This window comes from Chinchilla lanigera, unplaced genomic scaffold (genome assembly GCF_000276665.1).
Source record: "Chinchilla lanigera isolate Chin_1 unplaced genomic scaffold, ChiLan1.0 scaffold00069, whole genome shotgun sequence".
NCBI lineage: Eukaryota > Metazoa > Chordata > Mammalia > Rodentia > Chinchillidae > Chinchilla > Chinchilla lanigera.
Window position 1 is genome coordinate 10,935,350 of NW_004955470.1, and position 23,520 is coordinate 10,958,869.

A 23,520-nucleotide genomic window follows, 5' to 3' on the forward strand; every position below is an offset into this window, starting at 1 on the left:
CATTCAGGACGGCAGCCAGCAAACCTCCCCATAAAGGGCAGACTGTAGGCACTTTTTGGCCAGCATCAAGAGCTCTGCCTCATTATCCCACTCAGCCCTGGATGCAGGAGCACAGGCATAGCGGGGAAGGGATGAGCCTGCTGTGCTCTCATCAGATTTTCTGACAGAAGCAGCCTCGCCACAGCCAGCCAGGCCCTGCACTAGGCCTGAGGGGCCAGGACAGCAGGGACCCACCCTGCGAATCCACCCCAGGATTCCTGCACCTCCATTTCCTGGATTCCCTGGGTGCTGAGTGTAGATTGGTTTCTGAATTAGTGGCAAAGGATAAAGAGAGCCCTGGCAGGTGTTCTGCGCTCTTTTCAAGGTGGCCTCCCTTTCCTTTCCCTACCTGCTCAGCCACCTCATCAGACTCGGAGACCACTTAGGGTCCGGCTCAGCGGAGCACAGTGTGGGGTGTGGCTGTGTCCTCACGTTACCTTTCCATCCTGCCACTTCCGCTTTGTCACATGTGACAGTGAATGAGGGAAGAAGATCCCGGCGGCCTCCTCTGGTTCCAGCCCAGCTGTGACGCTGCTGGCAGCGAGGGTCTGAAGGAAGCGGTCCTTACCTTCGCCGCTCAGGTGCCCAATTAGATGGCGGCTCCACGCTCATTACTAACGGCCTGTTTCTTTGCTACTTACTTCTCTGCATGTGTTAACGTCTACAAATTAAAGCCAAAACCTCTACACAAATGAAAACATGTTTATTTACAAGAAAAGCCTGTACACTGTGTACACATAAAAATATACAAAACCAAAATAGAAAATACCAAAGTGTTAAAATGTGTACAAACACTTCTAAAATGCAACTTCTGGAAAACCTTAAGCCTTAATTAAATGGAAGGGTACACATTTCAGTTTAAAAATTATCATACAAAAAAATTCCTAAAGCTGTTACAAAAGTTCACTGGTTTCCACTGGAAGGATTTTGTAAGTATTTTATCCAGAGCAAAACAGGATGCATGTTATAAATGCTAGACTTTATCACACCAACGCATTTACGCAATTAGGCTATTTTCCACAGAACCAATAAATGTTTCTTCCCCCAATCTTATAAAAGCCACGAGCTAGTGATAAACTGGAGTTCAGAGTTACAATCAGGGTTCTATGAAGATCCAATGTTAGGTAGTGATCCTACCTTCATAGGGCCTTTAAAATATTTCTGTTAGGCTTTTCGTTTACCATAGTTAAGGGTAGAATGTGTATGGAGGGAGTGCAAAGCCACATTTTTAATAGAAGGATGTGTAACATTTGTTTCTTTCTCTTAAAAAATTAGTGTTTGCATAATTTAAAAATTTTACTGTAAAGGTTACATCATAAAAGTTAATGAAAAAGACGATATAAAACCAACCATGTGTGTAGATACGTATATATACAATTATATAACTATATCTACATGCACACTTTTATACTAAGAGTAAGAATCTTACTATATCAATGTCTTGAATTCTTCAAATTTCAGTAACCTAAACTTGTACAGAATAGACTGGATTATTTTCCTCTTACTAAAAGATTCCAATCACTTAATAAAACAAGAATCAGAATTTACAGTATTTCCTTGAGCTATCAGAGGAATCCCTTTCACTTACCAAGTATTTAAATAATGCCCAGGTGACTGAATCGTGCAGAATAATTTCACAATGGAAACATCCAGAGTATTAAAGCCAAGCTGAACCTCAGGTGTGCGCTACCAAGTCGTTAGTTTCCAAAAGGAGCTCACTGCGCCCGCTGTGTAGCACAGGGTGAGTCCGCACCATCAGAAGGTCAGAACGGAAACAACCCAGGGCGCAGGGTGTCTGCCCCCAGCCCCCAGCCCCCAGCCCCCAGCCACTCCATGTCCTTTGTCTGTCATCCCTAAGCAGAAGAGGACCAGCACCCTCAGCCTGCACTGTCCAGTGCTGAGGACCTGGAGGACTCTGATCATTCACTGGGGCTTGTGACACTCTCCGCCATGTAAGACGGATCCCACTTAATCCCTCAGACGCCAGGCTGGCCCTGGCCGTGGTCTCCCACCCCAAAGGGACAAGTGGGAGAACCTGATGGGTCAGCTGAAGCGCAGGTGGTTCCTTTGGTCCACCTCCACCAAGACAGAGACAACGTCTCCAATGACCTTGCACCACAGGGGAACGGGATGCCGGCCGGTGCTGGGGTGCAGAGCGGCCCGAGGCCCTCACAAGGGAGGCGAGGGTGTCCTCAGCACCTCTCCCCACTGGACAGCGTGTCCCGGAGAAGCAGAGGTGTGGAGGAGCTGGGTCCCTCACTGCTGACCACTCCTCGGAAGGCCGCGTGTCTGCTGGAGCTCAGCGCTGTGCACACAGAAGTCAACCAACGTCTGCCCAAACGCAGCCCCTCGGGACCAGGGAGCACAGGGAGGCGCGCACAGCGACTGACGCACAGCAGAGGCGTCTGTGAGGCCGAGCGCCTTGAACTTCCCCACCGCAGACCGCGCATCCAGGGCTGTGCGGACCTGTGCGCCGCACCCTGCTATGTCCCACCGACTCGACTCCCGGCACTCTTTAAGGCCGAGAAGAATTTACAGATTTTAATCAAATTTGCTTTATGCTCATCAGTCTTTCTTGTAACTGTGAAGCTGAAAGCACTCCTTTGTGAGTGCAGGCTCTATGACACAATGCTATTTAAAAATCTCTTTTGGAGCCTTTGAATTTGAACAACCACACCGACCCCAGTCAATCATTTGCTAACCCAATTCTCATCGGCCAAAGGGGGCTGTGCCAGATTCGAGGAGGCCTGACGGCGCGTCCACTTGGAAGACACCGTGGGTATTTAACATGGCAGAGCATGGAAGACCTGGAAGGATCCCTGGCTTCGAGGACAGCGCATCCCGTGAGCCCCTCCTGGCCGCCTCCTTCCAGAGCTGGGAAGTTTCTGCCATGCCAGTGAGGATGGAGCCCAGCTCTTTCAGGAAATCAGGGAGAAGCAGGGCGGGGTGGCATCTGCTCAGACAATTTAACACATAAGAGAAAACCATCCACCCCGCTCACTGACTCTGCAAGGACACTCCTTGGGGGACCTTTATTAGGTAATATCGATAAACAGAAGGAGACTTTCCAGTTGCTCCCACTTCTGTGGGGGAGCGGGGGCACCTGTGAGTGCGGAGGAGAATAACCAAGGAGAAGCTGGGGTCTCAGGAAACTGTCCTTGCTCAAGGAAGGCCTCCGCCCCGAGGGCACTGCAACAAACCAGTCCAGAAACAAGACGGCCTTTACAGTAGCCTCTCCCGCCAGTCACACGCCTTACAAGGGAGACTGCCTCTAACTGACTGCTCTCCTCACTGCTCTAAGTCTGAACTGTGCCACTGAGAAATGTTCTGGTTTGAAAACAACATGTTTAATTAAGATATTTAAAATGTTTCTGTTGCACCACCATAAATTGCTGATGCAGTAGCAGAATTTGAGGTTATAAACCTCAGTATCGCTACCAGGCTGGTATGAGTGTCACCCTGCCTGCCTCTCCACCTGAACAGGCATGGATCTTCCTGGTTAAAGAGCAATGCTATCACACGTTTTTATTTAATTTTATGGCTTTGTCATGCTGCTGACAGAAAACACACCTGTGAAAAGCAGGACTGGATTCTGAAACACTTAGTGGGAAGAATCAGCTGTCAGGCTCGCAGCAGCTGGTAAAATCCTGCAGGAAGGCCGCCCAGAAGAGGCCAGGAACTTGGTCCTGATCCAGGGAGCAAAGCGCTGGGCCAGCAGGGGAAGCAGAGATGGGATGCGAGGCTGGGAACTCGTCGGCCTAACCCATCCGGAGATTTCTGCTGTCCAATGCATCTGCTTGACAAGGCACATTCCCCAGAGAACTGAGGGTCTCTAAGATGACTGTCCTCTGTGGGGATGTTTCCAGGCAGAAGCCCTTGGGTCACCAGCATCAGTGAAGCACGTAGCCCCAGCCACCCCGACAAAGGTGGCCCTGACCTAAGCATGCCAGCACTTTTGAGGTACTGGACCTGTGGTTTTCTGTTTTTTGCTTGCTTCTGTTTGAATGTTTTATTTAAAATTCCATTTCTATACTCAAAGTACTAAAAAACCTTCAATGGCTTGGGAGAGAAGAATTCTCATGGCCGCCTACATTACAGCTCAAGATGCCACACGACACTGTCCAGGATCTAGCTTCAAGTATTCTCTGGGACTCCGGGGGCGGCAGTAGGAAGTGCCTTACTGCACGTGGGTTGCCGAGGTGCCTTGCTAAGACCGTGCGTCTCGGGAGCTGGGCTCGGGGCACTGAGCCGCCCGGAAGCCGGGCAGCACCACCTTGCCCTTGCGGTGCAGCTCGGCCTGTGAGCCCACGTTGAGGCGCTGCACCAGGAGCTTCTCGAAGAGCAGAGGGTGGTAGGCGCCCAGCGTGCAGGCTGCGTCGTAGTACAGCTCGTGGTAGTGGCAGAGCTCCGTCTGCCGCACGGACGGGATGTACTCGTACACGTGCACCTCGTCGCACAGGGACATCATGATGATGATGCCTGGAGGGCGGAAGGGGACGAGGTGAGCAGCGCCCAGGAAGAGCCAACCTTGTTTAGGAGAGGGTGGGAGCAGCGGGGGCCCGGGCCACAGACCCGACTTCCTGTCGTCTTTACAGCCACGATGCCACAGTTCCCGCAGGGCTGTGCGCTTTGCGGGTGTAGGGCAGGGGCCGGGCACACTCTGGACAGGGCCGCGTGCTCTCGGCTGGTGTGGTCTCCTTGGCCTGGGCCTGGGCCTGGGCCCTTGGCCAAGGCTGCTTGCTGGCTCTGGGCTGTGCTCAGAGCACACACGCGGCCCTAGGGTCCCAACCTCAGTCTTTGAAGATGGCCAGCTTAGGGTGTCCTAAATGTCATTACCACTGGGACCCCAGGAAGTACTGTGGGGGCCCCAACATGGCCCTAAGTTTCAGATTTGGCCCAGGTCCGCAGGGGCCCGCACACAGCTGCACTCACAGGTACACTTCCTATGGCAAAGGAAAAGCTCAGGGAGGAGCCCGGGGGGCCAGGCACAGGTCCCCAAGCCTTTGTCACCAGGGACGAGGCCCTCAGTCCCCAGCAAAGAGCTGGTCTGAGGGAACCCTGTTCCCCAGGCTTGTGGCATTAGGAGGTGAACTGTTCCGAAGGTGCGGCCTCGGGAACGAGACCGGCATCCTCAGAAGCAGAGATGGGGCCGCTGTGGCTCCTGTGATGCCCTGTGAGGCCACAGCAGAAGCCAGTGTGCTGGACTCACAGGAACTGGCCTCCCGCACCCTGGCCTTGACTTCCAGCGTCCGGGACTGTTAGAACATGGCTTCTGCTGTTTAACCACCCAAGGGACTAGGAGAACAGCACCTCTGAAACACCGTGGGCCAGGGAAGCTTGTCAGAGACGCAGCACTCAGAGATCTACTGGGTGCTGCTCACACACACAGCCCTGCCTGATGAGTCCCCAGCTCCCTGATTCTCGGGAGGAAGCGCTCGCGCTCGGTGTGAGCCCCTGGGCGGCAGAAGCAGCACAGCACAGGAAGCTCCCCCATCACTGCAGGCTGGGGACTCCCCAAGCCAGGCTCCCAGATGCCAGCCCAAGGCCACAGGAATAAGCAGTCAAGCCACTGTGGCAACCTTCCTGCCCGGACACCAGGCGAGTCTACACTTGGAGCCCTCGGGCCTCCGCAATCCTGTCCTCATGCCAGGCTGACACGGGCACTTCACATCGGCTTGTGATAAAAATGCTACTGACTGCTTTTTTCATTTCCTAAGTCTGCTCAGATTTCCTGAGACGCAGGAAGCGTGCAAATTACCTAATACTGGATAATTCAGTAAAGAACAGCTTCTAAAAATCACTTAGGGGATTTTCATGTGAATTAATTTTGTTTATTACCTACCAAAATTAATTGCTTTCTTCACTAACAAAAGTTTGACTCCTTTCAGTTTGGAGTTGGGCTTTTTGAACAGTAAATGATTATTAAGTGCTTTTGGATGCATTTTTCCAGGCCAGTTAAGGGGCATGCAGCCAGCTCTCTGAGATCTTTGAGCAGAAGGCAACTGTTAATGTTTCTTAGGTGGCCGAGTTTTACAGATGAGGCCATATGAGGGATTCATTTGGAGATAAACAGTATTACTATTTTCCAAGCAATTATGTTCTAGGAGGCATTCACTTGCCAAGTTGTATGTTTTTAAATATTGTATAATGCAACATAATTATCAAACTAATTAAAAGCACTCCAACTTGTCTTAATAAAATGTCATGTTACATGATTCAGCATAATTAGCAGATGGACACTTATTTATTTGCTACAAAACCTGGATAAGCAGCACCCTGGAACCCATGTTCAGATACCACAAATTCTGGATGCATGGGGCTCTGTGCAAACCCCCGTCTGCATGTGCAGACCCACGTGTGTCATCAGAGCGAGCACAGCATACACAGCAGTCACTCTGCACTGAGCTTAGTTTGATTTCACAACTCTAAGGTGGCTTTCCACTGGCTGAACTCTCTCCTTGACGAAAGTACCCTTTCACAAAACAGCAAAATGGGTGATGGATACAAAGCAGAACATATTTCGTGTAACGGGAAAATAGTCGCTTACATCCATTCTAAAATACACGGATATAATTCATATGTGAAGTTAATTAGGAGGTTCTGAGAGTATTGCTGAACAGTTTTCTGAAGAAGTAGTAAAGGTCACAGGCTAAGTGCACTGAACCTGCCAGGCCAGTGGATAGCGAGCAGCTATTCTGTGATTTCTCCACAAATTTGATCATAAAGTGGAAAACGATGAGAGCTCCACGTGAGACTTCTTAAAGAGAACAAGTAACTTTTAAGTGATATGGCCAGAAAACATCTATGTTTAAAAGACAGTTTGGAAATTTGAGCTTGAGGTAATAAAATAGTTATTTAAGAAGCATCTACTACTTAAAGAAAATAATAATACTTGCAGGTCACTTTTAACCCCTTTATATTGTATTATTTGGTTCATTATTTACAGGAAAATTTTAAAAGTTGTAATGTATTTCACAAAATCACAAATAAATAAGCCCGTTAAATGGCTTATTATTTTGGGTTGATCTCCTGAATTTGGATGATATATTGGAAAATTACATCTCAAAATGCATATAAAATGAAAAAGAAAGGAAGCTATAACTTATTTTTAAAGGGATTACTTTTGTGGACGTATTAAAACAGCTGAAAGGACAGAGCTTGCCTCTGTGAAGTTTAGAAACATTACTTATGAAACAGCCCGTAGAGTCTGCCTCTGAAAAGAGAGGCTGCGGTGTTGGTTTCTATAATGAAGAAGCGGCAGCTGCGTCCTGTGCACAGCCTGTGTGTGGATGAGGATGAAGGAGGGCCGGCCTGCCTGCCTGGCGGGACCAGGCCCCCAGGCCATCCCAGGCACCTTCCACACACAGGCCGCGAGTGGTCTCCAGGCTTCCGGACCCAGGTGAGCTCCCTTGCCTTCCAGGAAAGATGTGTAACATCCCGAGGCCAAAACAGAAGCTGCGGGGTGCCAAGCAAATCACCCCTCACTCGGTCTGCCTGCAGACAAACCAAAATCACTTCCCTGCGCCAAACAGCAAGATAGAACCTCGAAGTGTCCAACTCAGACGAGGGGAGTCAGGCTCCTCACACACAAGCAGGGGGCCCCAGAAGGGCTGAGGGCAAGGAGAATAATGACAAGAAAACCCTGCTCCGAAGAAACCAGTCTTCACGGGTCTTCTAAGTTACCGCATACCACCTGCCTCTTAATTGTAAGACTACACGTGCCTTACGATAGGTGTGAATACCCCTCCTGCCTCTCGGGAGAAGTGCTACACGGAAGACAGCTCCAGTGTGTCCCCAGCTACCTCCTTCCAAGGACAGGCATGATAGAAATGCCACCAGTTAATAGCTGGGAACACCCCCAGCACCTACCTAGTCACCAAAAGGTCACACCCTTTGCCGCTGGATCTGCTGGGAATTTATCTTGAAGAAACATTTTAAAGGGAAAAAATGTTATATATCACATATAGAATAAACTTACAGCATGGATTAGTATGTAGACCTAGCAATGGCTTATCAGCATAAGGATCTGATAAGAGTGAATGTTGTGAAACAGTCAAACTCATCAACAGCTTAGGAGAGGCTTAGATTAAGATAACTTACTCGATATGATTGAATGGCCTCTGTAATATCAAAGAAATCCAAAGCCTACTTCACCTTGGGTGTAGGCCATGAGTAAAGGGGTCCTTTTCTGCTTGGGAACAGTCTTATCTAAGGATGACATTTAGATGAGGAGCCTTACTGTGCCCATCCCCACGATGGCTCTATGTCAGAAGGACCGTGAGCACCTTCGTTTAGTGGCGGAAGACTTGGGCTTATCAGGGTACCTTGTTCAAGGTAACCCAGCAAGCTGAGACGGGGTCAAGGTCTGCTCCTGGTCTCTGCAGTTTGAGGAGGAGGGGGCATCTGAGGGTGGGACCAGTACCGTCAAAGAGGGCTGGAGTCTAAAGACAACAGCTCAACCTCCCACCCCTTGCTCACGCACTCGGTCAGCAAGCGCTTCCTGTGTGCTCCATCCCAGCACCAGTGTGGAGACCTTAATGTGGTCCTGACTCAGAAACACATTGAAACAAAACTTGTAGCACTAGAAAGAGTTGGATTATTTGGTGTGTTTGAAGTGTTTAAACATTTAGTTAATAATGTTATTTTGCCTCTTTTTATGAGGTCTGGAAAGCTCTATTCTTCCACAAAGCCGCCAAGCAAAAAGGTCATTCTCTAAGGTTTGGTGACAGCTTTGGAATCACATGCTTTTGTGGATAAACAAGATCTCTAACCCTCCTAGAGCGGCAGTGGAGGAGCTTTCAGAGATGAGAGCTGAAGAGCAAGCCGGAGCCTACTCACTTATCACAAATGCCAGCACTGCCATTAACCTGAATACTGAGGTCTGAGTTTAGAAAAAACAACTTAAACATTAACATCGTTTGTGATAAAAGAAAAGCAATACTTGTGCCATGGGCCCCAGCACCACTGCCCTAGACATACATGTGAATATGACAGGATTTCTTAAACCCTTGTTCAGGTGATCGCAGATTTCCATGTAATAACCTTATTACCTAAAGTCAAAATATATTTGCAGAGTTATTTTAAAATGTCTTGAAAAATAAGTCAATAATCAGTGTGTCACATTTTGGGTTCAGTTTTCATGTTTAATTCAATAAATATTTACCTCTCCAATGATGAGTGTTCAAAATATCTTGTTAGAGAGAGCTGCTCAGTAATAAGAGGGATCTGATGTTAAAAAGCAGCGAGCATGATTTTAAAATATTCATTTAGAAATTTGAGAGGACTAACTTCAGTATACACTACAGATATTAAAATTTTAATAATGTATCTTATTAATATTAAAATGAGTGTGTAATGAAAGTATAGTTTAGCTCATTTGTATGAATATGTATTTACATTGTATCATTAGAACCACTCACATGTTCTCTAATGCAGTGATTATTTAAAAAGCATAATAAATTATTAACTTTGGTAAATCTCTCTGTCTGTGATGGCGAACTTCTGAAACACGAAGTTGTTTCAACAATGTTTTGGTGAAGAGGGTTTTAGCATTGGCTTCCTTCCTTCCTTCCTTTTTTGGTTGTTTCTCTCGAAGCAGAAAAAGAAGTCCTATACGAGCAGACACAACAAAAAAATTATCTGGCTGCCAACTAAATGTTTCTGTTTACATCTGATTTCATGAGGAAGCCTGGCTTCCTTCTCCACTGCTCACGGTGACACACCCATCCCGAGCAGGGCAAGAGGACTTGGCTGCCCTGGCATGGATTCCAAAGCCCAAATCTGTACCTCCACTAGCCAAGGAGCACTCAGGCTGGACTCCGAGCAGGAGCTGCATCTGACTCCTCTTTCCTCCGACGTTAATTCCTTCTCCTGCCCCTGCAGAACGCACATGTGCACAGGGGCACACACCCAGCTCCAAACCCCACGGGAAGAGGCCGTGAGGTCTGAGCCCTGGCAGTGACCGGTGGAGTCGGGCTGGGGGCTGCTGATGGAGGTGAAAAGCAATGCCGTGCTTCCCCAGGAATTTGCTGCTGCATTCCTTCATCTGTCCACGCCACCTTCAAAGTGGGTGACTTATAACCAAGAGAAATGTGCTTGTCACATCTCTGAAGGCTGAGAAGCCCAGGATCAAGGCAGCAGCACAGCCAGCACAGCCGGTGTCTGGTTTAAAGACGACTTTTTGGCAGTGTCCTCACAAGGTAGGAGGGGTAGGTTAACTTTTGGGGCCTCTTGTATTTAGGCATTCATCCCACCCGTGAGGACTCAGCCTTCACGAGTCCATTACTTTTCCAAGGCCCAGCCCCCAAAACCATCACCCCGAGGGCTAGGATTTAAACACAGGAACAAGGACATTCTAAGCCCTCTGACCACTGCAGTGACAGCAAGGTGTTGTGAAATCAGAGTGCGGTCAGGTGGTGGGGCGTGGCTGGAAGAGGTGGCTCGCTGGTGTGACCTGGAGGGGTGCATCTTCCTCTCCTGCCTCCCTCCCTCTGTGCTCTGCATGTGTGGGGTGGATGCCTTTTCCTGGACCATTCCCTCTGCCATCCTGTGTCTGCCTTGGAAGACCACAGACTAATACTGTGAGCCACAGTCAACTTCACCCCCTGTAAGCTGTGGGTTAGGGTACCGAGCTCCAGGAACGGGAATGCAACAGAGACAGACGCTGATATTAAGAGTAGCCTCACTGCTGTTACTATACCAGACCACATGACTCAGAAGTCTTTGGGTGTGTTTCAAGGGAGGACTCTAAAAAGGGTTGAAGATGCCCGATAGAGAAGCCCTAAAATTCTGTAAGCCAAGCTTGGTGGGAGACCCTGGACAGAGTTCAAAACACCAGAATGCTGATAGAAATGTGGACAGAAAAGACCACTCAGAAGGTTTCTGTTGGGAACCAAGACTCCATTGACAGCTGGACTACAGCCCATGTGTGTTATACTCTGGCAGAAAATTTGTCTATGTTTTGCCCATGTTTTGAGCCTTTGGGCAAGGCTAATAGAAAGGACAGAGGACTGATTAATCTGGCAGAGGAAATTTCAAAGTACACCAATGTTCAGGCTGTAGCATGGGAACCACTGGCTGCCTTTAACCAGATCTACAATGAAAATTAGGAGCAAACACTAGAACCAAAAGATAAAAAGCTTGTAGTTTTAACAGCAAGGAAGTACTTCCTGTACAGCCAGGGATATGTACAGCATGGGTGCTGAAAAGATTAGTATTAAAAAAGCCAAATACTTTGCATCAGAACAATAGGAAAGATGCCTTGAGGGCATCTCAGGGATCAGGAAAACCCCTTGGAAGAGTCAAATGTGCAAAACTGTAAAGCTTTCCTTTGAAAAGAGAGCCTCAGGGAGCCCAGCTCATTTAGGGCTGCAATGGGAAATGCTTCCCTGAGGTCATCCATCCAGCCACTCAGTGGTCACTACAGCTATGATCCGACAGAACCTTGCTGCTGCTCCACCAGCTGGCACACCCTGGCATCATGCACGTGGTGATGGTTTTACAGAAATGCAGAATGCAGGAGTTGTGGAGTCAGGGAGGCTTCTACCCAGATTTTGGTAGAAGGCCTGGAAAGCCAGGCAATGTGTCCCAGAGAGCACAGTTCATGAAGCTGTGGCAGTGAAGCCCAAAATACAGCAGAGACCCCAGAAGAATGGAGAAGCCAGGAATGTGAAACACCCTGCTGAAGAAAGCTGCAGCCAGTGAGCACAGCTACCTGGAGAGTGAGGCTATGCGGGCTACAACCAGCAATACCCTAAGGGTAGGGCTGCCCAAGCCCTTTGTAGCTCACATCTCATTACAATTTCCCTGGATGCTGAACACAGAATGACAAAATTTAATGTTTACCTTGCTGGGCTTTGGTCTTGCTTTGGTCGCACTCCTTTCTAGCCCTTGTATCACTCTTTCAGAAAGGGAATGTTTACCCTGTGCCATTGTATGTGAGAAGTGTTTAGTTTTCTTTTTAACTTTTACAGAGGCTCCAAGCCAGAGTTTGCCTTGAGTCTCAGAGGCAACTTTGGACTTTTCAGCAGTGAAGACTCTGGTAGCTCCTAGAGATGGACTAACGCACAGTGAGGTAGGTGAGCCTCTTGGGAGACAGAGGTAGAATGTTACAGTTGAGATACAGAATGTCCTCCAAAACCCTATGTGTTCGGAGGTGGGGTTCCAGAAGGTGACTGGATCACAGAGGTGCCATACTTATCAGTGGGTTCATCTACAGGTGAGGTCAGAGTGGTGTGTGCTGTTAGGAGGGTCTGGTTGGGAGAGGCGGGTCACTGGCCGTGACTTGGAAGGGTTTATCTCCCTCTGGGCTCCTGAACTCAGACCTAGCAGCAAGTATCTGAACAGCATCCACTGGACTTGAGGGGCCCAGGAGCATCTCCCTGGGGACCTGACACCACTGGATCCACTTCCTTCAAGAGACAGTCCTTTGTGTTCAAAATAGTTACCACCTCCAAGAGTCCCTCTCTTTCTCACACGCGGACTCCTAAGCCCATTAAGGAAGTGCCGGCTCTGCTAGAAAAGGGGTGATCAGGATGAGCCTGCTCCTCACTGCGGATGAACCTGCTGGCACAAGGGCGAATCTCCCACTCACCTCCCAAGGGCTCCCTGGCTTGGGCTGCCCTGCTGACAGGCACCAGGACAACACTGGCCATGCACACAGGGACACCCTACCCCTCGTAAGGGCTCCACATAGGACGTTTGGTTAGGAGCTGAGGTTGGAGGTGAGCATGTGGAACAAACAGGCACTGACACAACTCAACACTTCTCAGTATGTCCTTGGACAGCAAGTTTGCAAAGATTTGTGACAGCAGAAAAAAAGACAACCTCATTGATTTTCTAAAAGTTGTACGGCAGACAGATTGAGACACGGGTGACATCATTCCACTGTTAGCAAACAAAGTCCGATAAATGCTGAGACAGACTGCACTATCAGCCTTTTTCTGGTTAGGATCAAAGAGGGGGGATTAAGCATACTGCACCAGGGGCACGTGGGGTGCTGATAAAGCTGACCAGGCTGCCCCCACACCCACCCTGGTGAGGGGCCTGCATACCCTAGAGTGGCACAGCTGGGGCAAGTGGATTTAATGATGCCACACCACAGCCAGAGCACAGCTGCCCTGAGAGCTGTGTGATTCCCCGTCCACTTGGCAAACTCTGCTTCCTGGGACCAGGAAAGCCTCTGCCTGTTTATGCCTTGCAGTACAGCAGCCACCGGGGCATGTGTTGGTGGGGACTCAAAACAGGAGCTGTCTGCTTATGTAATTCAATTAGCTGAAATTTAAGTAGTGATATGTGGCTTACTGTACTAGCCCCTGCTAGAAAATAATAATGGTTGCTCACTGGCCAGCTATCTCATCCTCAGTGATACAGACCACTACAAAGCAGCTCTGAGCAGAACTTAAATTAACCAATGGGCCTTTCATGTTTACTTGTGAGTCTGTCCAAAGCCTAGGCTCCTTGACTAGAGATGGACATGGACTCACAGTAAGTGAACTCCTGTGAGTCACTAATCCCTACTAAGGCCTGTAATGTCAGATGAAGCCTCAAAGCCTCAAAGGATAAGACAAGGTCACAGCTAAGGACACCTGGATCTAACCTCAACTAGATAAAGACCACAGCCTCAGACATCTCACTCCTGGGTGGATTAACTTAAAGCATACTTGGAGAAGTCCTTCAGTGGTTCTGCCTGTCTTGAGTGCTCCCCTCCCTTCTTTTGATAACTAAATAAATATGGCCCACCCAGAGAAGGTCTTGGTCTTAGCCTGGAGAGAATCTCAAATTTTGTGAGAGGGCTTTGATCCTCCTGGAGCCCTGAAATCATTCCATTCGCCTCTTTATTTAGCCTTCACTGTACACTCATTTGGGAGATCCCAGATGTGATCATCCACAATAACTAAGGGACATTATTAACCCAATACTCAGCATCCTCGGAAGGCTTTACTATCATTCCTGTTTCTCATCTGAGGCTACTGAGTGTGTAAGGATTAAGCAATGTGTCAAGATTGGAGAGTTAAGAAGTGCCAGAGAAAAATCTAGTGAAATCCAGGGAGCCCAGCCCAGCTCCCGCAGTGACATTGAGCTGCAGTTGCCCTTTACACAAAGGAAGGCTTAACACAACTTGAGCCTTTGCAAGCTTCGGGCTGTCCATAAACAGTGAGGAAAGGAAAGGCTGGATGTGCCACGATTCTTTCGGCGTGTGTGCGTGTGCACACTCATGTGCACACACATACACATATACACACACACACACACACACACACACACACACACACACGAAAACACTTCTCCTGGCTATGACAATCTAACTTGAACTGTTAAAAGCATTTTCACAGTAATTATATCTGACAGCCCTGCAACTCTGAGGCAAACTTCTGTGGTAATCAAATACTAGTCACATGAATTTAAGGCAACATATGAAGAAGACTTCATTAAAATTCTGCCATGTCCCATTATACCTTGGAAGCATTACTCTATTCTGCCTTACCTTGGGCAGACAAGCCAGTTTATATCTTTTTTCCTAAATCAACAGGAAACTGCACAAAAGATAAGAGAATTGGGGATTGCAAAAGAGTACTTTGGAAACAGAGAGTCAAAAATACAAGCCACGTGTAATTCTCTTCTCCATAAGCCTGAGTTTGAAGGAGAGCTTAGTGAGGCGCAGGAGCCAGACTCAGCAGAGTCCTCACCCCCCAGTGATCTTAAACACCCTGTTCCCTCCCAGGGTTATGCGCCCAGCTCCTGAGTCTGACATCACATAAGCAACGGAACTGGGTTAAAGAGGGCTACGCAACCCTGGCAGGTCCCTGAGTGCCTCCAATCAGAAGGCCATCCGGGAGCCTGAGTTTGCCCTGACCACCAGGAGAGTGAGGAGACATGGTGCATGTCTGCAGCCTGGGGCTGAAGAGACCAAAACTCTTGCTTCCTTTCTTAGGAGCATCCTCCCTCCCTTGCATCTGCATTCTCGGGCTAACTGAATCACCTGGTGTGGTGGTACACACCTATAATCCCAGCACTCTGGGAAGCTGAGACAGGGTGATCAAAAGTTTGAGTTCAACTGGGCAGTTTACGAATTTATCAAAGTCTGTCTCAAAAAATAAAAAATGGCTGGGGATGTGGCTCAGTGAAAAGACCTTGGGTTCAACACCATGACCTTGGGACCATCACAAGAGATACATATAGGCATGTGGCCAGTGGTCCTAGATGAGCCTGCTCTTAGTAAATTTTGCCCAGGGGCTGGACATATAAGTGTGGCCATCCAGGAAGCAGTGGGACACCACTGAGTGCCCCTTTTGATGCCACTCAGAATGGGTGGTCTTGACCCACAAAGGCATGAGAGGCATAGGACGGCGCTTGTGTTCCAGCCTGCAACTCTGCAGCATTCTGTCTTGCGGCCATGGATAGCTGGGACAGTGTGGCTCTCTTCCTGGGTTCCTCTCCAAAACCACCTCACTGCTAGCTGCTCTTGCTGTGTAATGCGACTGTCTGCTCCTTAAGCAGGAAGTCACTCCCTGCCTGCTTCTCCACTGCCCCACCCTGCCCCACACCTACCGATGAACCCCGAGGATGGCGGGTTGGGCTGGATCTTCTCCTTCGTGTTCTCCTGGATAATGTCCCACAGCTGCCATATAAACTTTGGGTGCAGAATGTAAAACGGCTGAGCCGGGTTTCTCTGACGGTGCTGAATATACGGAGTGAACAGGTTGTAATCTGGCTTCTTGTACCACTGAGGGAAAAAGAGAAGCCAGTCAAGAGCACAGTGACAAGGAGACTGGGCAGCCCGTGGGCCCAGACACAGGGGCCAGGTGGGGTGGGAGGGAGGTGGAGCCTGAAACTCATCTCTGCTAGAGACCAGAGATGCTTCCTCCGGAAAACATACACAAAGAAACCAAGGTTCTGGCCTAAGCACGCAAAAAGTGAGAACTATGGCCTGGATCAGGGTCAACAGACATTTCTTGCAAAGGGTAGCACAGTGGACACCTGAAAATGAGCAGGCCATATGGTGTCTGCAACCCCTGTTTACCTTTACCATAGCACACGGAAGCAGCCAGACAGTACCTATGGAGCGGGCATGCTGTGTTCTAATAGAACTTTATTTATAAAGACAGATGAGCACACTGTGTTCTAGTAAAACTTTATTTATAAAGACAGATGGGCATGCTGTGTTCTAATAAGACTTTGTTTATACAGATGGTCATGCTGAATTGTAACAAAACTTTATTTATAAACATAGATACACATGCTGTGTTCTAATAAGACTTTATTTATAAAGACAGAAGGTGGCTAGATTTGGTCCCCGGCAATAAGGCACTGATCTCCAGGTTTAAAGAGTATATAGTTAAAATTAAGTTCTCTAAATTCTATCTTGAGTGACACAAAGCACCTCAGGGTAGCCTGGCACTAGGTCCAGCACTGGACCCTGACCATGACAGAGGCGGGGGACGCGTGTGGTGGAGTTCTCCTTCTTGCCTGGACTGGTGGACACTCAGGGTATACACTCCCTGTGCGCTCTGTGAGTGTGCACGCACGCTTATCATAGGTACACTGTGTGGAAAGGCCAGTAAGTTTGGCGTCAGGAAAAGAGGGGCGAGACATGGCTCATGGGGGTCAGAGAGCCCCAGGCTCTCTTTAAGGAGGCGCCATGGCATGCAATGGGCATGTATTCAGATCCCAGTTAGTCTAGAAGGTTCTGTGGCTTTGATACCGTTGAAAACGACTCGACGAGAGTTTCTGTGGCACATGGAGCCCCAAGCCTGGCGGCACTGGCAAGGAAAGAAGGGGAACGCAGCGCCAGGGAAGGAGCATGTCCTCTCCCGCCTCATCCTCCCTCCCGAGCGGCCAGCCTAGTGGGAGGGCTGCATCCTTGCGTGTGGGCACGGTGCCCGTGCACACCCATCAGACGTATGGGTCTGTGCCCAGGGCTGGGTGCTTCCAACAGAGGAAGAAAAGAGGTCAGCAGCTAGAAGTGCAAAGGCACAGCCTGCACAGCGAAGGAGCTGCTGGCATTCACACCTGGGACCTCGGGCTGGGAAGAAAGCAGCCCCCACCCACTGTGATGTGGTGGAGGAGCACAGGAGAACTGCTGGAGAGTGTCCTCAGAAGCTGCACAGCGAGGCCCTGCTGCCCATGCCTGGAGATGGGCTCAGGTGGACACACTGTGAGAAACGCTATGCAGGTGCCTCCGATGTGCACCTCTGTTTATGAGCCATGGGCAATCGCGCCAGGCATACATCCAGCCCCAAGCTCAAGACAGACAGTGGCTCCAGTACCTCTGGAGGGCCCAGCTCTCCCACTAGCTCTCTCAGACGGTCACATCTGGCAGGACCCAACATCTGTCCTCCACGTTCAGCTTGAAAAGGCTGCATGCTCTCAGGTCCCGGCAAACCAGGTCAAGGACGTGCATTGAAGAGCAGACAGCATTTTTCCCTGGGCTCACCTGGTCCACCTTTCCCAGCCTTACTAAAAACCCAGGTTCCTAGCTTTGCATCTGAGGTTCCACCAAAAGCAGCCAGGCCCTTGCTCAGCTAGATGATCATTTGCCCGCACATCCCACACACAACTTGCTCGTATTTGGGCAGCTGGCAATAAACTTCTTGCAACTCTACTGCAGAAAATCTACCTTTTAGAAGCCAAGCAGAAGTACTCAAGAAAAGTGTGGAACAGGCTCCATGTAAGTAACAGTAAGCCGTGGCTGCTCAAAGTTTAGATTTTCTTGCTAGCCACTTCCAGATTCCTTTCCATGGTGGGTTGACAACCGGTCATCAACTTGTAGCACCCAGGTGAAACAAGTGCAGTGCTGGATATGGAGGACCCACCTGAGGGTTGCTGCCAACAACTTGAAAAGGAGAACTGGAGGGGAAAACAGGACTGTTGGTTCTGGAGGAGCTTGTCCTGCTGGCTTTCCTAATATGAACTCTGCTGTTCTCATCCTTGGAGGAGCTCGGAACCTCGTTGTCACTCAGAATGGCTACGGCTCACTTTGGGGGAGCTCTGGTCCTTACTTTGACCATCGCTTCCTGGCTCTGGAGGGGGAAGATGTTGCACAGTTCAACGTCCTGGAGAAGCTCGTCACGCTGGTTGAACTCAGCTGTTCTTATCATCAGAGGAGCTCAGGACCTCACTGTCACTGAGGATGGCTGTGGTACTCTTCAGAGAGTTGTGGTTCTTACTTTGAGTGTTGCTTCCTGGCTCCAGTGCAGATCCCTCAGCCTGCTGGCACAGACCTTTCATCCCACTGGCACACACTTTCCAGCTTCCACCACTGACCTTTGGCCTTCCCAGCACAGAGCCATGAATAGACTTGCATGAGGCACTGCTGTGGGCTCCAGGCCTTCAGCTGGGCTCAGTGGGGGGCACTGCGATGGGCTCTAGATATTCAGCTGAACTCAGGCAGGACACTGCTGTGGGATCCAGGTTCTCAGCTGGATTCTTTGGGTCTCTCTTGTGGACAGATTTCCTGCACTCTTTTGCATTTGACTCTGGGTGACTATTATGAAATAACTCTACAAGTTATGTGTCCTGTATTAAGCTGTTTCCCTTGCAAAACCTGACTGCAACGATTTCTAAAGGCGCCTGATATCACCCTGTCACAACAGAAGTGTCGTGAATTGAAACTGCCACCCCTTAGTGTAGCATTCAGAGATGCCCCATTGCTGCCCATTTCTCCAGCATGACAGCAGGTCGGCAGCCAACGGAGAGGGCACCGAGTACGCGACTGTGGACAGGGTCTACACTGCGTGCACACACGGGTCCAGCCGTGCCCCGGCTGGTTTCACCCACCAGGGCAGTCCCCGCCTTGGGCCCATGACTCCCGTGATGTGGGGCGGGTCATCACAGAAACACTCACCAGGTAGAGATTGGAGGAATAGGGAGCCGGGTCCCAGGCCACCAAAACGACGTCTTTATACAAAGAACTGTCAATGAAGTGATAGCCGGGGTTGGTCAGAATCTGCAAACGCACAGGAAAAGCCATGTTAAAAACTCCGCTGCTTCAAAACCACATTTTAGAAACAGGTGTCAGTGAAGAGGAGGAAGCAGAGCAAGAAGCAAGGGGCGCAGGCTCTCTGACCCCCATGGGAGTGGGAGAAGCCTCCTGGCAGGCTGGGCCCTGCAGATGCTCCCCCGCTTCTACCAGCACTGCTCTGCGCCTAGGGGTTCGGGCTCCCACCCCAAAGGGGTGATGCCCCAGTTCCTCAGGCATGCGGTCGGGAGACAGCCTGCACTGTGTGCGTCTGCATGCCCAGGCAGTCCCTGGAGGACAGCCACCGTCCTCCCTCCGGGCTCGCTCTGCTCCATGATTGGTCGGAGCCAGAGCTGCCAATCATCCTTTTAAACTCTCATTTAGGGACTTCCGCCGTGATGAACATGGGCTTTTCCCACGTTACTTTCCTGAGATTAGGAAGCCCCGTACAGGGGACACGCACTTCAACGCGCTGGGCTTCCCCTCCTCTCCCAGCATTTGTTACTCAGTGAACAGCGGGTCTTCTGGCCGAGCACAGCCGTGCCTTGAGCAGGTGGGGGGTGTTTCTCCCGGGTGGCGGGCAGCCTGTCCAGGGGGCTGTGCAGGAAGCTGACCCTCTGTTACGGGACAGCTCACTGCAAATCACTGACCACTTCATTTTTCCCACAATTTCTGAAACTCTAGAAATTGGTGTTTTGTTGAGAATAATTATGCCACAAATCCAGAAGACTTCTCAGCAGGAACAGGAAGCAATGGGTCTTTTCGTTTTGCATCCCACAACACCGTTAAATTTTCAAATCTCCAAGTCACTGAAGTTTCAGAGACATCCACAGAAACTCGGATTTGGTGCCTTTATTTTTAAGGTGTCCTTTTAATCTCTGCAATTTTTCCCCAACAGTAGAGATCTCACCCAGAACCTTCACCCTGACCTACCTGCCCAGCCTTTTTAAAAACTGTGTTGGAAACTCCAAGACAGCGTCTCACTAAGTCACTAAGTCGCTAGGCTGGGCTGGAACTTGCAACCCCCCTGCCTCAGCTGCCCAGAGTGCTGGGATCACAGGTGTGTACCACTGCGCCCACTAACCCCTGCAGTTCTCGCTGTTATGATTTCTTCCGCATAAGTGCCCTTCCACAGGTCACACAAGGCAGCCTGGCACATATGTGACTATAAGATCATGAATCTATGTGTCCAAGCAGATTTTCCTTTTAATCTTACCAACCTCTTCCTGTTCATCTCACACCTCCTCTCCATTCCTCCACACTTTTCATCTTTACAATCACAGGACCTGCAGCACAAGTATGATGGCCACGGGGAACCAGGCAACTTCTGCGCACTCACCCAGTTAAACTCTTCACCTGTGGAATGCAGGGCTGAGGCCGGTCCATGTCTCACCTGGGAGTTGATGATGCGGATGGTGGTTTTGTTTCCAACGTCCTTCTCATAGCCACGCGTGGGAGCGGAGTTAAACCTCAGCACGGCGTCATGGGAATCTGAGGGCACACAAGCGACAGGCTCACTCTCTTTCTCTGTAGGGTCACATAATCTAGAAAAACGTTAAAGCAAACCTTTTAATGGCCAAAACTACTCAAGACATCACTGGTAAAGCTAAGATATCTGCACACACATTTTTCCGATAATTTACTGTTGATTTAGGATGAGCTCTTGGCTTAGGAGATCAACATGAAAACACACAGTTGCACATGCATGACGCATGTGCGTCTAAAGGGACTGTGCATGCCTCAGTGTCCCCTGAGCGTGGCCCAGTGACATGGCCTCCACTGCAGGCTGCGTGAGTGTTGTGACGCTCTGCAGTGACATAGGCGCCCAAGGATGTGGTCTCAGAATCTGGCCCCTCATTAAGTGATGGATCGTTAAGTGACTGTGCGTATGTTATAAACCCCCAATCACAGAGGGCCTCCTAAGTTACACTAGGACACTTTATCGTCTCATATTCCTTGCAGGTGACATTCTGCTGCCACCGTCCCCCACAGTACCCAGCTGCAGAAGGCGGACAGAGGACAGGAGCAGCAGCAGGTGCCCGGCAGGTCTGTCCACAGGGACCTGAGATCGGCAGGGTGAGTCTGAACTGCACAGGGCTGCTGCTCTCATTGGGGTCTCGCACCTCTCACTGGGTGAGAACCCTACCTTCCAGTCTACCTTCCCAGTGTCTGCTGAGGGTTTGTGCTTAAAAACAAAGCCAGCCTCAAGGGCGTGGTGGCGCACACTGGAAACCCCAGCACTTGGGAGGCCGAGGCAGGAGGATTGTAAGTTTGAGGCCAGCCTGGGCTACACAGCGAGACCCAGTTTCAGAAGGAAGGGAGGAAGAAAAGAAGGAAGAAAGGAAGGAAGGAAGGAAGGAAGGAAGGAAGGAAGGAAGGAAGGAAGGAAGGAAGAGAGAAAAAGAAAACCCGGCCCTGATTTCTGTGAAGCTTTCTGCCTGACTGCACTCAGAGGCTCAGGCCTGGCGTCACCAGCTGCGGGGCTCCCCGCTGCACCTGCACCCCTCCGTCCACCAAGGCGCCTCCTACACCCACATCCACAGCACCCACACAGCTGGACATCCCTGCATCCGGGTCCTCTGGCCACCAACTCAGAGGCGCTGAGGAAACAGGACGCCCTGTCACCGGGGCTGAGGAGACAGGGTGAGGGCGGGAAATCGGGGTGTGTGCGAGGAGGGTGGGGTGGGCTGAGTCCCCTCCCCGGGGGCAGGCTGTGAACACTCCAGTGCTGACCGACATTCCCTGAAGGCAGGGTGAGCCGGAGGGAGGGTTTTCCGGGCACCGTGTGGGCTCCGACCACTACCCCCCAAGTTCAACCCTCGGCGATGCCCGTGCCGTGGAGAGAGAAGTTCCCCAGACGCGTCTGTGTAGCACCCCCACAAGCCTGACGCTGCCTTGGTCCTCACGGGGAAGCCACATGAGGCCTGCTGAGAACCAGACGCTGTTTCTAGGCGTGAGCCGGAACCCGAACTCAAATGCGAATGCGAGCCCGAGCCCGAACCCAAATGCAGTGCTGAGCGCCACACTCCTCACTCTCCGGAACAGTGAACTCACGAAGGGGCCTGGCCAAGCCGGCAAAGCCTGCCACTTTCTTTCAGGGAAACTCTGCCAGAGTCAACAAGCTGTGACCCAAGGCCAAGCGTGCCCCGCCCGTGACAGCCAAAGCGCAACATAAACCCGCGTCGCTGTGTGCGCACGGCCAGCAGGGGCCGCGCTGAGCTGCAGAACCCAGACCCAGGCCCGAATCCTGTACTCACAGAGCTGCGGGGGCTACGCTTGGAACAGGCCGCCCAAACTCCTCCCTCTGCACTTCCTGTCAGGACCCCTGCTTTGCTTCAGCGTTCAAGCACTTGCTCACGACTTTTTTCCTGGCAATGAACTGCTTTGTTATTTATTTTTATTAAATAGTGTACTGAATAGTGTATCAAAAAAACCCAAAAAACCCAATGATATCTGAGCTACAAACATCAGATTACACGAACAGCAGGCTTACTTTTAGCTTTACGGCCACTTTAAGAAAAAATATTGATCATATTTCTTTAGAAAGTAGAACAGAAAGACTTTAAACGTTCATGCATTAATTTATACTTAAATAGCACTGTAATAAAAATAACCACATCTTAAAAGGCAGCGAGAAGTCTGGCATGCGCTGAACATCCTCGAGCTCTGCAGGCCGCTTGGCAGGGCCGGCTGGCGCCTCCTCGCCCACCGGCTGCAGCTGCTGCGATGCGCGGCTTTGGCTGCTATGCGCGGCCTGGGAGACAGCGCCTGAGGAGGGGCTACTTTAAGGGTCCTCCCAGACAGCCGTGGACACTCTCCTGTGATACTCCCCCCAAACCGGACAAGTGCTACCTGCTAAAGGCTGGTGCAACACGGAACCTGAAAAACACACGTTAAGGTGCCTTTTCCTACTAAACCGATAACTCTGGATTTTAAGTAGAAAGTGAGGGTCTGCCGCCACCCCAGCCTGAACCCCCGTCCCAGTGGTCTCCTTCACCAGGCCCCCCTCAGTTGCCAAAGTGGGGATTTTTAGAAAATTCAAACAAACGGGTGAATGGGTACAAATCCAACTAGTTCTGTTACAGAAAATCCACCTGTCCATCTTGCTCTTAAAATGGGTCTCTGACCCACGCATAATTTTGCAATACTGAGCAGTGCTCACTTGCAAATTCTCCAGGCGGTACGTCAGGCAGATCTTCCCAGCACGGCTGCACTTCATTATCAAGGATCAAAAAGCCTCCCTGGTGGGTCACACCAGGATTCCGTCAGGTTCCAGGGAGGGGAAGCTTCCAAGCACATAGTTAAAAGGTTGAGTTTTATCTCTGGCAACAAATACTACCAATTATTTTCCTCACAGTGACAGGCTCACCTCGGTCCTCTTAGAGAAAATGCGTGCCGAATACCCAAGTGTGCAGTTACGTCTGCCACACATCCTCCCCTGTGAGAGTGAGGAGGTGCTTCCCCACTGTCCCTGGTCACACAGGGCCTGCCGCCCGCAGCCTCAAAGGCTGACCATCACGTGG

The 23,520-nt window shown here is 50.2% G+C and overlaps 1 protein-coding gene across 2 annotated transcripts in view; it reads right to left on the reverse strand.

Moving 5' to 3' along the window:
* Window positions 1–723: 723 nt before the first annotated feature.
* The window catches only part of St6gal2 (ST6 beta-galactosamide alpha-2,6-sialyltranferase 2), a gene marked incomplete in the record, with an annotated part of 57,600 nt that continues 34,803 nt past the window's right edge, over window positions 724–23,520 (reverse strand). For both annotated transcript variants that reach the window (XM_013522840.1, XM_013522839.1), the window contains 4 exon segments: window positions 724–4,518; window positions 15,589–15,763; window positions 18,884–18,985; window positions 20,391–20,488. In XM_013522840.1, the coding sequence (XP_013378294.1) occupies window positions 4,247–4,518; window positions 15,589–15,763; window positions 18,884–18,985; window positions 20,391–20,488 (647 nt within the window).